Genomic DNA, 14,326 nt, shown 5'->3' with positions numbered 1-14,326 from the left:
AAATATTCTGTCAATGAGGTAGATTGTGATTACAAGAAAGCCTCGTTTTTTATTCCGACATGGAAAAATAACATCGAAACCGAAAATACGACATTCCTCCTCATGTTTACACTACAACTGGGAGATTCCGAGCATTATAAATACTAAAATAACTCACAGTTAGTAGACCGGTGGCTCCATCCGACAAGATTAAAATAATTCTAATTCAGAACGGTCAGTCTCGTCCCTAAGTCAACAACGTCAAACTTTTTAGATTTGATAAAGGTCGATGATGGACTACCTTAATTTCCATACACATACACATATCTCGAGTATTATGCCGACATTCATCTTACGATCTTTATATAAACAGTCTACTGAATTGACCAAATAACCGGCGCGCGATTCGATAACACTAAAAGCCACAGATAGCGGCCATTTTCAAAGTACCCATCGTATCAACTTTACATATTTTGTTAATATATTCTCAGAGATGATATCTTCTAAAACTACTTTCGAGAGAATACACGTTGCTTCAGAGTTGCTACGGAATGTTATAATATTGTGCGATATCAGTTCCCTTACCGATAGTGACAACTTTGCAGTGTCTTCACGGGATGGGAAAACTTCGAGATATTGAATATTTATGATTTAAGTTATAAAATGACGTTATCCAAGCGCTAAAACTTGTTAGATACTACTCGAAAATAAGAGAAATAAACCTGTTTTGAAGAATCCTTCCAGCAATATCACTTACAGCCGCTAAGGCCTATAAATATTCTTTCGTATTTATATTTAAGCGTTGGTATGCACTTTACTGTTGTTATTATACCAGATATACACAGAAACCAAGTAAAATGATACAAAAGCAAGAATTTGCAGCTAATAAAAGTGAAAAATGCAATACACATTGTAACGTGTCAAAATGACAGTTGTTTGTTATATTTTGTCTAATCTTCGTTTATCTTATTAAACGTTTTAAAAAATATCCAGTACTTAATGTATGATTTTTTTAAGTTCTGTAAATATTTTCTCACTTACTGTTCAGTACTTACTGTAATATCCATTATGAACCTTATTATAAATCGACCGTTTGGTGGCATCCATAAACTACGTCGTAAAAAATTTGGATTTTTTAATAACCTCCGCCCCCCCCCCCCTCCGTCGTAATTCGTCGTTTACAGACGAATGTCGACGTCGACATTGCAGTTCACGACTCCCCTTTCAGTGATTAAAAAAAATTCAATGTTATTTCTGTTTTTTTTAATCAACCTTGAAACTTTATTTGCGAATGTATCATAACAAGAACAATTAAGGGGGTAGGCGTAAAATCTTGGTCCAATGCTATTTAAATGCATTCTTTTTTCGAATCCTGGGAAAACTAATAAATATATTTGAAAAATATAAACGCATAATGAAAGATTACATTATTACCGAGGGCTGTAAGTCCCTTAGAATAAACAAAAGGTTTCTTTTGAATGAAATTTTTGAACTTAAAAATCAGATTAAATATTCTCTTTTTTTATCCCTGTAACTTATTAAAATAAACATTATAGATGTTCAGAAACTTTTGGCCCTCGGTAATAATGTAATCTCTCAATCTGCGTTTAAATTTTTCAAAAATTTTTATTAGTTTTCTGAGTATTCGAAAAAATGAATGCATTTAAATAGCACTGGACCAAGATTTTGCGTATAAATCTTCTCTAAGTATAAATACGACTTACTAACTAAAATAGAACACAATATTTTATTTCCATTCATCCTTTCAGAACTATTTTTTCACACACAGTATGCAGCACATAAATGAACTAACAATTTAATATTGTTTGCTTCCAGACGTTGTTCTGTATATATAGAAGCGGGTTACGAACAGAAACGGACGACTACTAAATAGCTACATAGAAAATAACGAAGATACACTGGCAATGGGCCCAGAAGAACCAACACACTTCCCAGGAAATGGACTTCCCACCCATATCGACATCGTTGTGGCCAAAAACCTAGGACTACAAGCAGAACTAATCACGCTGAACGAAGGTACAACAGATCACAACCCCATTCTACTGGAAATAGGAACATGGGAAGAAACAAACCCGCCGAAAAGAATAAAAAAGAAAATAAAGTGGACAAATTATAAAAGATTAGTGAGTGAAGGAATAAATATAGTGCCAGTTATAAATGACCCGCAACAAATAGAAGAAAAAGTCCTAGAACTAGAAAACATCATCCAAGAAGCAATCAGAAACAGCACAACAGAGGAAGAAGTCGAGATCCACACGGGAAGGTTCAAAGACATACCACAAGAAATACAAGACCTGATAAGGGAAAAAAATAGAGCGAAGCAAATAGCCAGAAGAACAAGAAACCGAGTAGACAAAACCTGGGCAAATACACTAAACAGAGAGGTCAAAACGGCTCTGCAACACCACCGCAGCGAAAAATGGGACAACTACGTACAAGAGATGGAAGAACTAGACTCAAACATGAAAAATGTTTGGAAGCTCCAGAAAATGATGAGAAGCGACAGAAAACCCATCCCACCACTCCATGGAGAAAACGGCATGGTATATAAAATTGAGGAAAAAGCAGAGGTGATGAGGTCCACGCTCGAAAGAGAATGCAGGTTAAATTTCCACCAAGACGAAGACGCAGACTTCCTGGAAGAAGTCGAAGAACAAGAAGAAAGACCAGAAGACCCAGAAGACATCATTCCACCAACATCACCGGAAGAAATTAACGAACATATTAGAAACTGTTCACCGAGAAAAGCGCCTGGTCTAGACAAAATAACAAATAGAGCCCTAAAGTATTTGCCCAGGAGAGCCATAGTGTACTTTACAAATATAGTGAACGCGATATTAAGATATAAAATATTCCCAAACAGATGGAAAGAGGCCCATGTCATCATGATCCCAAAGCCTGGCAAGAACCACACATTCCCGCAGAACTACAGGCCAATCAGCTTACTTCCAGCGATCAGCAAGATAGTGGAAAGAATCATTCTCAGCAGACTGAAAGCGGAAACAACCAGATTAGATATAATCCCAGAAGCTCAATTTGGATTCAGGGCAGAGCATTCCAGCGAGCTACAAGTACTCAGACTAACTGAGTACATAGCAGCTGGATTCAACGACAAGCAGTACACTGGAGCAGCATTCCTGGACGTAAGCAAGGCTTTCGACAGAGTATGGCACAAGGGGCTATTATACAAAATGCGGGATTATGGGTACAGCGGAGCGATGACGAGGCTAATCTCGTCGTACTTAGGCGACCGGTGCTTCAGGGTTCGGATAGGACAAGTCCTGTCCGACCTCGGAAGCCCGGAAGCTGGAGTACCCCAGGGAGCGGTCCTGTCACCTCTGCTGTACACAATATACACCGCCGATGTACCTAGAACACCAGGAACCCTTATGAGCCTCTACGCCGACGATACAGCGATAGCGGCCAAACACAGAAATGTAGACATAGCAGTGACCAACCTGCAAACAGCGCTAGAAGACATCGAGGAATGGAGCATAAAATGGAAGATAGCCATCAACTCAGAAAAGACGCAAGCGGTACTATACAAGAAGGGAAGACAACAGCCAGAAGAACAGCTAACGGTACAGGACACCCCCATCGAGTGGAAAAATGAAGCAAAATACCTAGGAGTTATCATGGACAAAGGATTAACCTTCCAAAAACACGTAGAAGCCACAGTCCAGAAGGCCAACTTCGCGAGAGCAACATTAAGAGGACTCACAGGCAGAAAAAGTAAATTAAGACTAAAAACAAGGTTAAGACTAATAAACAGCATAATATTACCGGTATTAACATACGCATCTCTCGCATGGGGACAAGTATGTAAAACCCACAAAAAGAAGATACAAGCAGTCCATAACAACAGCCTAAGAGAAGCAGCCAGAGTCCCAAGATACGTAGCAGAACGATTCCTGTTTAGAGAACTGCAACAGGTGAGAGTCACCGAAGTGATGACAGACAAGGCAAGGGTCAAATTCGCGGATCTGGAGCACCACCCAAGCCACATACTGCGAGAGATGCTAGGGTATGACGCGTTCCACCGATGGAAGCACAGACGTCCTAAACAACAAATAGTGAACTAAAGCGATAAAGTGAAAAATAAAGTAAAAGTGATAGTAGTCAGTTCGTAGCTCGAAACTCCAAGTGCCGAAGAAAACACGAAACCCAAGCGTAGGTCCAACATCACGATCAGGTAAGTAAACCAGTAGAAAATTAGAGGAAAAGGCGCAAGCCAAACAAAAAAACACAAAAAAAAAAAAAAAACAAAAAAGGCGTAAGCCAACAAAAAAATCACACAAAAAACAAAAAAACCCAAAAAGATCTTGGGCTCCGAGCCATTGTACCGAGCCCAGTTGGGCCTGGTGCAATGGCTTGGGCCCCAAGCAACCAAGCAATTTTAGTTCCCGCGGATAAGTAAATAAGAGGATAAAGGCATAGAGCGCATCACGCTGGGCCTAGTTTTTGCATTCGATTAGGGCACCACAATGGAATCTTATTACCCAGGGTTCCATTGTGAAGAGCATTTGGCTACGATAGTTGAGCCCCCATCGCGCATCAGCGTGCTATGGGGGGGAAAGGGATGGCCTGGGGCATTGGAGCGAGGTGGGGTGATCCCTGTTTTACACTCGGGTCAAAACACCTCGCCCCAATGAATTGTTACACCCGAATGTACTTTTTCGATAGGGTGGACATCTCCCACAGGTCGGGTTTAATCAAATTGCTTGCTTGCTTGCATATATAGAAGCGCTTGTTTAACCCAAAGAACAATGTCTTATTGTTTGTTCTCCTGTACAAAAGTGCTACCTAATATTATTATTTTAAGGCTGTGACTGATAAAAACGAAATGTATGCGATAAAAGTATCTATAAGAGAATTCTTTTTAAATTTTAACAAAGGTGTATTTATTCGTAAACGTTTTGTTTTATTTTCAATTTCATTTCAAAAACTATACGTTTTTATATGAATATCTGATACTTTAATGCTGATAAAAGCTAATAAAAAATTATATTTATAGAAGCAATAGCGACAAATTTAAATATACCAATATATTAAACGACGTCGAATCTGCATTCATACCCCCCATCTCCCTGTCGTATTTCGTCGAAATAAGCAAGCCCCCCTTCCCCCGCCCTCTTCTCAACGACGTAGTTTATGGATGTCCCCTTTGGGTGCTGTCATCCGTCATATTATACTCCATTTGAACTGCCCAGTCCGTTTTTTTGGCTAAAGTTGTCGGTGGTTTTTTGTTTGCAAATATAGTAAATAATCCCTCAAAGAAATTGCCGAAACTATGTCGCTAGTTAAGTAAATTTCTTTCTATTTCACTTTCCCTTTCACCGAAATTGAGTTGTGAAAATCCGTTTTCGCCCGCAATGCTAGGCTTGGTTTACGATTTTGGGGAGGGCTAATCTTACCTTTCGTTGGTGATACATTTATATACAGTGTTCCAACCAAAAATTTGACCCCCACCCTAGTAACTCAGAAACCAAGAGTTTTCTTAAAAAAAACATGTCAATTTGTATTGAGGGGGGAACGAATGTCCATGCAAAAGTCGTCCCCCTTTTCCTGCCCTGCATCAGCCCCCCTAGTTTTTTTAAATAGCAAGTGTAGTCGAGTCGGACATCATTTGAAAGGTATTTGTTTTCAATAATTGATGGATTCGACCGTTACTTGATGGAAGTTCATTTTATCTAATAATAAAACACTGAAAACGTTTGTTTTCTATACTTCCACAGAATTTATTATAACTAAGTGACTACAGCTGTTTCGGCAGAGTGCTTTTCTCAAGTGATATAGTTTACAATGTGTTTGCCTTTTTAAGTCTTCAACTGAAGAGGTTGAGGAGTGGGGAGCTGTTTGTCTCGAGTTGGTCATTCAGAATTATATCTGTATTGTTCAGTTTATTAATTTCCATAGATTCTAAAAAAGATAGCTTAAGGCCTTTATTTTGAATATGCAGAATTTGAAACCCTTCATTGAAAGAATGATTATGATCTAGAAGGTGAAGTGCGTATGTAGAAGTGTCTGTTTTTCTATTGTTGAATGCCCTTTTGTGTTCTGCTATCCGTTTGTGAAAAGTTCTGCCAGTTTGACCGATGTACGTTTTCGGACAGTCACCACACGTTAGTTTGTACACACCACTCTGTAGTTGCTTTCTCTTTCGGCTTTTATTGTTCTTAATATATTTGCTTAAGTTGTTGTTAGTTATGAAAGCTGGTGTTATTCCTTTCTTTTTTATGTATCTGGCTATTTTTGTTATCTTGCCAGTATATGTGAGAGAGCAGAAGGTACTGGGTTCTTTCTGTGGTGGTGGATACACTAATTTCAGGGCTTTCTTATGGAGTTTTTGGTTTAAAATTTTGTTAACTGTTTCTTCGTTATAGCCGTTGTTTACTGCTATTTGTTTAACGATGTTTAGTTCTATCTCGAAGTTATTTTTTGTCATGGGAATTTCTGTCAGTCTATGTATCATGCTATGGTAGGCTGCTAATTTATGTTGTGTAAGATGGGATGATGAATTGTGTATAGTTGTGTCAGTATGGGTAGGTTTATGATATACGGAGAACTCATGTTTGTTGTGTAGTCTGGAAATCGTTACATCTAGAAAGTTTATGGAGTTATTCTGTTCTGTTTCTATTGTAAACTCGACAATATTATGAAGTGAATTAATATATGATAGAAATTGGTCAAGTTGTCTGTTAGTTCCTGTAAAGCATACTAGTATATCATCCACGTATCTCCACCAATATAAGAACTGTATTTGTTTTCTCTACAGGACCTTTTAATTTTTTTTAAATTGTGGAATAACCTTAAAGATAATTTTGGATTTAACTAATTTATAATAAATTTGTTAAGTCCAAAATTATCTTCAAACTTATTACGTAAATTAAAAAAAAATTGAGCGTCGTTTAGAGAAAAAAATTACCTTTCAAATGATGTGCCACTCGACCACACTTGCTATTTAAACAAAGTGGGGGTTGATGCGGGGTAGTAGGGGTTTACATTTAAGGGCATGAATTTTGCATGAACATTCGTCCCCCTTCCATTAAAAATTGACGTGTTTTTTTTTTATTTTGAAGAAGTTCTTGGTTTCTGAGTTTCTGAGGGGGTCAAATTTTCGTTGGAACAGACTGTTATACATTTCGCGATTAAAGATTTCGAAAACCTAGACTAGCTAGAGGATTTCGGTTCTATCCGTTAATAATGTTCCTTATTCTGTACATATTTTTGTTGCCTATGTTATTCATATTTCGTCTCAAAACTTTTGCAATTTTGTTTCCTTGAATTTTGTTTCATTTTTCTTTGAATTTTTTATCGATGTCGTAACTTTAAGTGATCGTCTTTACTAATTTTATTATATAACTGACAAATAACTCTTATATATGTTACAAAAGTAACAACAAGGTCTCTAATAGCGAATATTTCGAATACAACGTGTGTAAGTGACCAACAATCCAGAAACAAGAAGGCTTATTCCAAGGCCTGCTCTAATGGCAAGTTTTTTAAATGGCTCTGTATAAATTTAAACACACGATTTTCTAGTTGAGGCCAATTTTGTTTAAAAGCATTATAAAAGAATAGATAGTGATAGGATTCATTAAAAGTTGGGAGTTATAATGCATTTCGTGGTGCTTTATCTTTGAAAACTTTTAAATGAATTAAAAAAACTGTCGAGATAAAACCGTTGACCCACAACCACAACATGTAATCTTCGCAAGCAGAGTATAGAGATAAAGCAGACATTTCAATAGAGGATAAAAGTGAAGTTCTCTCCACGTTAATCTGTGACAGAGATAAATGGCATTTAACAAATTTATATCCAGAGATAGAGTTCATCTCGGGAAAAACGGCAACTATACATATTCATCAAGAGCCGAAAGTTATTGTCGTCTCTATCGCACCCGTGTCTTAATCGGAGAGAAGCGCGCCAGAAAATATTCGTTATAACACCTCACGAGCCATGATAAGACCGATCAGATAAAATGCTTATATATCATATCACAATGGCACAGCAAAAATGATTACGAGAGACGTTCCTTCCTATATCACGCTCTGTAGGGTCGGTAATGTGAATCACGCTCTGCCGGTTCTTACACTCTCTTCTTTACCCACTGATTTATATATTCCACAGCAAATACCTCATAACCCTATAAATCTTCGAGTGCGTGATATCCTCCTATCTTAATTCCACTAACGTCGATATAGTGAACGAGCCTCTCTACTACTGCTGCTACTAATAACTGCCATTTTTCAATGGCTCTTTTTCTCTATATTGAAAAGTTGATTGATTGGCTTATAGTCGGGTCAAAATGGGGTTATTTATATCCAACTTATACACAATATTGGGAACAAATCTTTAACTGTAGTTCCTGTATATTGAAATATAAATTAATACGCAATCAATAAACTATGAATATCAATGTTTTACAAATCTCAAGCTAATTTCACGGCAACCAAACGACAACAATTGAAATAGATCACACAACATCTGAAGATATACGAATCCGACGATGAGTGCCACAGGGTTGCGTTTTGTCACCGCTCTTATTTAATCTGTATTCGGAATCTTTTCTATTTTATGGTAAGGTCTCCAGTGAGTTATCGCTTCATTCCATCTTCCGTATCCTTGTCTGCTGTTGTGTCCTGCAAATTTCCATTTGAGAGTAGCTGCATGTTTGTTTACGTCTTTCACTTTGGTTTTATTTCTGATCCATGTATTTTTTCATTTTATCACTTAGCTTGATACACAGCATCTGCTTTTCCATTGCTCTTTGAGTCTCTGCCATATTTTTCATATTCTCATTTGTGAAGGTCCATGTATGTGCTCCATATGTAAGTACTGGTAGGACACATTGATCATATACTTTTGTGCGGAGGTATTGGGCGTATTTCTGGTTTTTCAGGATATAGCTCATTTTTCCGAATGTCACCCACGCGAAGATTAACATAAACAAGATGCAAATAACGACTAATCTGGTGCTAGATCATAATATTGCTGTTGATAGATATTGAGCAGACTGCATCGTATAAGTACCTAGGACATGAAATTCGGTTGGGCAGAGATAACGAGACATGTGAGCTTCCACGTCGCTTAGGATTAGCCTGGGCAGCGTTTGGTAAATTAAACTATTGTTTAAATAGGGCCTAACCATATGTATCAAAAGGAAAGTGTTTGACCAGTGTGTGTTACTTTCAGTCACTTGTAGCGTGGGAAAATTAACACTCACAAAAAATGTAGTGAAGATTCGCGTGACTCGGAGGGATATGGAGCATCAGATGTTAGGTGTCTCCCTGAGAGACCGAATTCCAAACGAAGAAATACGTCGTAGCTCAGAAACAACAGAGGCTATCGAAAATATTGCATCTTTAAAATTAAATTGGCAGGACACGTCACCAGATTATCAGACAACTGATGGACAAAACGTATTGTAGAGTGGAAACTAGGACAGAAGCACTACAGAGCAGAGGACGCAAATCAACCAGATGGACTGACGACCTGAAGTGTGTTAGCAGTAATCCAATGCAAGCCGCACAAGACAGAGAAAGATGGAAAGAGCTGAGCTAGACTTATGTACAGTAATGGAAGCGTAAAGGTTAGTGATGAACCCCAAATAATAACATATTAAGGACCAACAGCCACCAGAACCAAAAAAGAAGTAAAATGCCATTTGGCATACCTGGTGATAGTTCAAAAAAGGGTTTGTATTGCTTACTTTACGAATATATTTGCCGTTAACCGTTATCTATGTTATCAATAAGTAAACTCAATCATATCTGCCGGTACCTTCGGAAAAACAATATTACTTCTGCCGGCAATATTTAAAAAGTAGTACAAACATGAAATAGAACATAATTTTCATAAAAAAAATACTAGATCCTTTGTAAAAGGTGCCTATATTTAAAATTCGTTTTCAGAACGTTTCGGATTAAAAAATCAATCATCAGTGTTTAGAAAAGCCAATAATATGCATGCCTTTTCATATTTGTGGACAATTTCTGTCCAAAAAACAATCGATTACCTTTGATAATCCTCAATCGCTGCAACTCCCGAGCAAAATATCGTTTCTTCAACACACTCGTAGGTTTATAGTTTTCGTAAGTCCTTGTATCGATCATTTTAACAGCCGTCAAATGAACTAACAACAATAGTTATAAAATTTTCACTGCACTTTCGGAAAAACGAGCATAGTACTACCGCACGGGTACGCTACAATGCTTAACATAACTGTACAAAAAGATACCAACACGTTTATTTACCTTTATATAAGTTTCCTTATCGTTGTATTCATAGCTGGAGATATAATGACTGATAAGGAGGTATCTGATAAGTTGGGCTCGCGTTTAAGCCGACAAAAGATCGTTACAGAAATACTACATATTTACGGTAATAGAAAATTACGAAATTTGTATATAACATCCAAAATAGTTCTATATAAAAAATATAGAAGAGGAAAGTTTAAAACGTTTGATAGTCTAAAGTGACGAAGACTAGATTTATTAATAATTTTATTTAATAAAAAAAACATAGTTTATAGCAAATTAATTAGCAAAACAGAAATAAATTAAAATTGTTTGCAAAAATTGCAAACGTAAGTGTCCAGAATATAGTTTGTGCCTTCAAGGTCAACATTGTTCAATTTTTCACATGCAAAAAATTATTATTATTATTATTATTAACATTCAATAAGAATAGAGGATTAGAATCCTATTATACTCTAAAAGCTAAACAAATTTTGGTACTTAGCTGTTTTACACTTAAATACGCTGATTTACATATAATTAAATTAAAAATACAATCAATTATTATCGAGTCTATTCTTAAAACTATTTGTACTAGGAGCCATAGCGACATAAGCCGGTAATGAATTCCAAGCATAAACAACCCTATTTGATAAAAAGTTTAACCTGATGTTGGTTCTGCAGAGTTCTCTTCTTAGCTTTCTGGGATGGCCTCTTAACCGCTCATCTGTATTTATTGTAAAGAAATTTCTGAGTGAAGAAGTTTCGTAATGAAATGAATTGAATGTTGTAATTAAGTCGCCTCTAAGTCTTCGGGCGGATAATGGAACTAAATCCATGATCCTTAAACGATCTTCATATGAGGGACGCACCAATGAATACGGGATCCGTGTTACTCGTCGCTGTACATTTTCCAGCATATTTACATCACGCTGAAGAACCGGACACCACACTGAATTAGCAAATTCTAATATAGGTCTCACATAAGTTTTATACAATTTTGCTAAGGTTCGACTGTCACAGGACGAAAAAACTTTACTAATAAGATATACCATGCGATTGGCTTTATTACACTGTTGCAACGTTTGAGGAGTCCAGGACAATTGTGAGTCTATTAACACGCCGAGATCAGAGTGACAATCGGTCTTTTTTAAAACGGTGCCGTTAATAAAATAATTTAACCGAGGGTTATTCTTGCCGAGATGAAGAACGACACATTTTTCTATATTAAGCGGTAGCAACCAGTCAGTACACCATCGAGAAATGCTGTCCAAGTCTTTTTGCAAACACTGAGAGTTTATTTTAGGATTGTTGTACAGCTTTGTGTCATCCGCATAAACCGAAAACTTTGATGAAATGATGTATTTTAGCTCCGATGTAAATATATTAAACAGTAGTGGCCCTAAAACAGATCCTTGGGGGACTCCACTTATCACGTCATATAGGGGGCTACTTGAAGACTGTATTCTTACTGAAAATTTTCTTTCACTTAAGAAGGCTGAAATCCAGTTTAACAGTTGCCCGCGAATTCCAATCCTGTTTAATTTTTTCAAAAGCCTTTCCCTTGGAACTTTATCGAAAGCCTTGCTAAAATCTAAGTAGATAATATCAATATCCTGTCCCATATCTACTTCGGCAGTCCAGTCATTTAGGCAACATAACAAGTTGGTAACAACCGATCTTCCACTGGTAAAGCCATGTTGTTCGTTCGGGATTATTTGATGCTGGTTCAAAAATATGTGTAAATTATCCACAATAATTGATTCCATAACTTTGGATATAACTGGAGTGAGACTAACAGGCCTATAATTTTTGGGGTCGAGTTTATCTCCTTTCTTAAAGATTGGTTTCACCCGTGCTTCTTTCCAAATAAGTGGCAGAGTAGCAGAGTGGAATGATTGTTCCATAAGCAAATGGAGTGGATATTTAAGAGCATTTGCACATGATTTCAAGAAAGTAGGAGAAAGATTATCTGGTCCTGGAGATTTGTTGGTGTCAAGTTCTTTAAGTTTTTTAAAAATATCATCAGGAGAAAATTCTACTGAGGTAATAGAACTATGATTTACGGGTTCATAATGTAAGTCTGGGAGCGGGCCATCAGGTTCTAAAGTAAAAGATCCGTAAAAGCTCCTAGCAAAAGTTGTAGCCACTTTCAAATCATCATTTGTAATATCACCTGAGTCTGTTTTTAATTGAGGAACAGAAACTTTTGTGTTTATGGAAGTTCTAATATACTTATAAAACTTCTTTGGATTATTGCTGTCTATAATATTTTTTTCATAGTTTCTCCTAGCATTGCAAATTTTTGTTTTCAATAGATTGGCAACTTTCCTATGCGTAACAAAATCATTCTCCAAACGTGATCTTTGATACTTTTGCCAAAGAGCTTTCTTTCTCTTAATCAGTCTTTGAATATCCCAATTAATCCAGGGTTTAGAAGGAAATGTAGTTATAAGTCTTGAGCTTGTATTCTTTTTTATGATGTTGCTACATTGTTCATGAAAAATATTCCAGTTTTCCTGTACATTTGGTAACGACAGGGCGGAAGCCCAGTCAACCAGTGACACATCATGATTAATACCTCTATAATCAATAAAATATCTTGATGAGTATAGTTTTTTTGGATCAGTAACAAGAATTAACTGCATTTGGAACTGAAGAATTGCATGATCGGATTTAGCAAAAGGGGGATAGTATTCTAGATTGTTTATTAAATCATTATCAGAAGTAATAATTAAATCCAAGATGGAGGGTTGCTGCCCAGAACGGAAACGAGTTGGTTCAGTAACGATTTGTTGGAGATGTGAATCTTGTACAAAATCAAGAAGAAGTCTAGATGAAGCATTTTGAGGTACAGGATGTGGCCATTTTAAATCTCTATGATTGAAGTCACCGGCAATAATTAGGTTTTTGTAAGTTGAAGCTAGAACGGATAAAAAATTAATAAGTTGAACATAATTATTATAAGCAGTATCAGGCGGTCTGTAAACACAGCAAATCGTAAAAGATAAGTGTTTATTATGAAAGAGAAGACATATTGCCTCGAAGCCAGGAATATTGGAAGGTAAAACAGTTACTGTAAATTGAGAAAAAACAGAATCTAACACATAAATGCATACTCCACCTCCAGTCGAAAGCCGGTCGTTGCGGAATATAGTATAACCTTGTACATCTATGATAGAATTAGGTATATGTGGTTTAAGCCAGGATTCTGTTATAAGCATAATAGCAGGCTTCTCTAAATCCATATAAGGAACAAATTCATTGAGTTTTGCCATTAAAGAATCAATATTAGTATAAGATATAGAGAAATTAAGAAAATTTGACTGTTTCAGTTTTTTGATGGTACAATAGAGGGGGTTCCTCTGATGAACTTTATAGTAATATCAGTCTCGCCTTTAGCCTTTCGATCATTTAGCTCCTTTCTCAACTGATCCAAATACTCCATTTGCTTAGGTGTTTTATCATCTCTAATAATAAATTTATCAAAACGGGTTCCCGTTAATGAGTTCTTGCGTTTAAGAATATCCTTTGCAATTGATGCATTGTTAAATGAAAGTTTCATTAATTTTGGTCTATTGGGTGAAGGTTTGCCAATTCTGGTTATGCTAACAGGAATATGTGGGGTTGAATTCCCACACACTACCCCCAAAATATCGGATGCTAATTCTTCATCATGCTTTTTACGTTGATCGATACTGCCTGTACTTTCTGGAGCACCAACAATAATTATATTCTGAGCTCGCACCATCCTCTCAGTTGCCTCCGAAACAACTTCTTCAAAAGTTTGTGGTGACATCTTTTGGTTTGTAATTTGTGTGCTTAGATCATCAAACTTTTTATTTAATTCTGACATTTTAGTTTCAAACTCATTTTTAAAGCCTTCAAAAAAAGATTTTAATTGATCAAGATTACCAATATTTCCTGAACAATTATTACAAAGAATCTTAACGCTTCGTGATTTATTTCTAGTCATTCTAACATCTTCGGCGGATTGCATTCCAACACACTTCAAATGAACAGTAGATCGACATCCGTCACACATTGTTGTTGGCGTAGACCCTAAAGCTGATCGACAATTCTGGCA

At 36.6% G+C, this 14,326-nt stretch overlaps 1 protein-coding gene across 4 annotated transcripts in view; it reads right to left on the bottom strand.

The window, feature by feature from the left end:
- LOC114343226 (zinc finger protein ush) overlaps positions 1-14,326 on the bottom strand; it is a 512,519-nt gene that overhangs the window by 56,517 nt on the left and 441,676 nt on the right. The window contains exon 1 of one of the 4 annotated variants that reach the window (XM_028295026.2): positions 10,020-10,241. The exons of the other annotated variants lie outside the window; for them this stretch is intronic. Coding sequence (XP_028150827.2) covers positions 10,020-10,116 — 97 coding nt within the window. The 5' untranslated portion in view covers positions 10,117-10,241. Of the gene's footprint in view, positions 1-10,019; positions 10,242-14,326 lie in introns of those variants that run through there. 4 annotated transcript variants of the gene reach the window in all.

Source organism: Diabrotica virgifera, chromosome 1, assembly GCF_917563875.1.
Source record: "Diabrotica virgifera virgifera chromosome 1, PGI_DIABVI_V3a".
NCBI classification, from domain to species: Eukaryota; Metazoa; Arthropoda; class Insecta; order Coleoptera; family Chrysomelidae; genus Diabrotica; species Diabrotica virgifera.
This window is presented reverse-complemented; position numbering and strand designations above follow the sequence as displayed.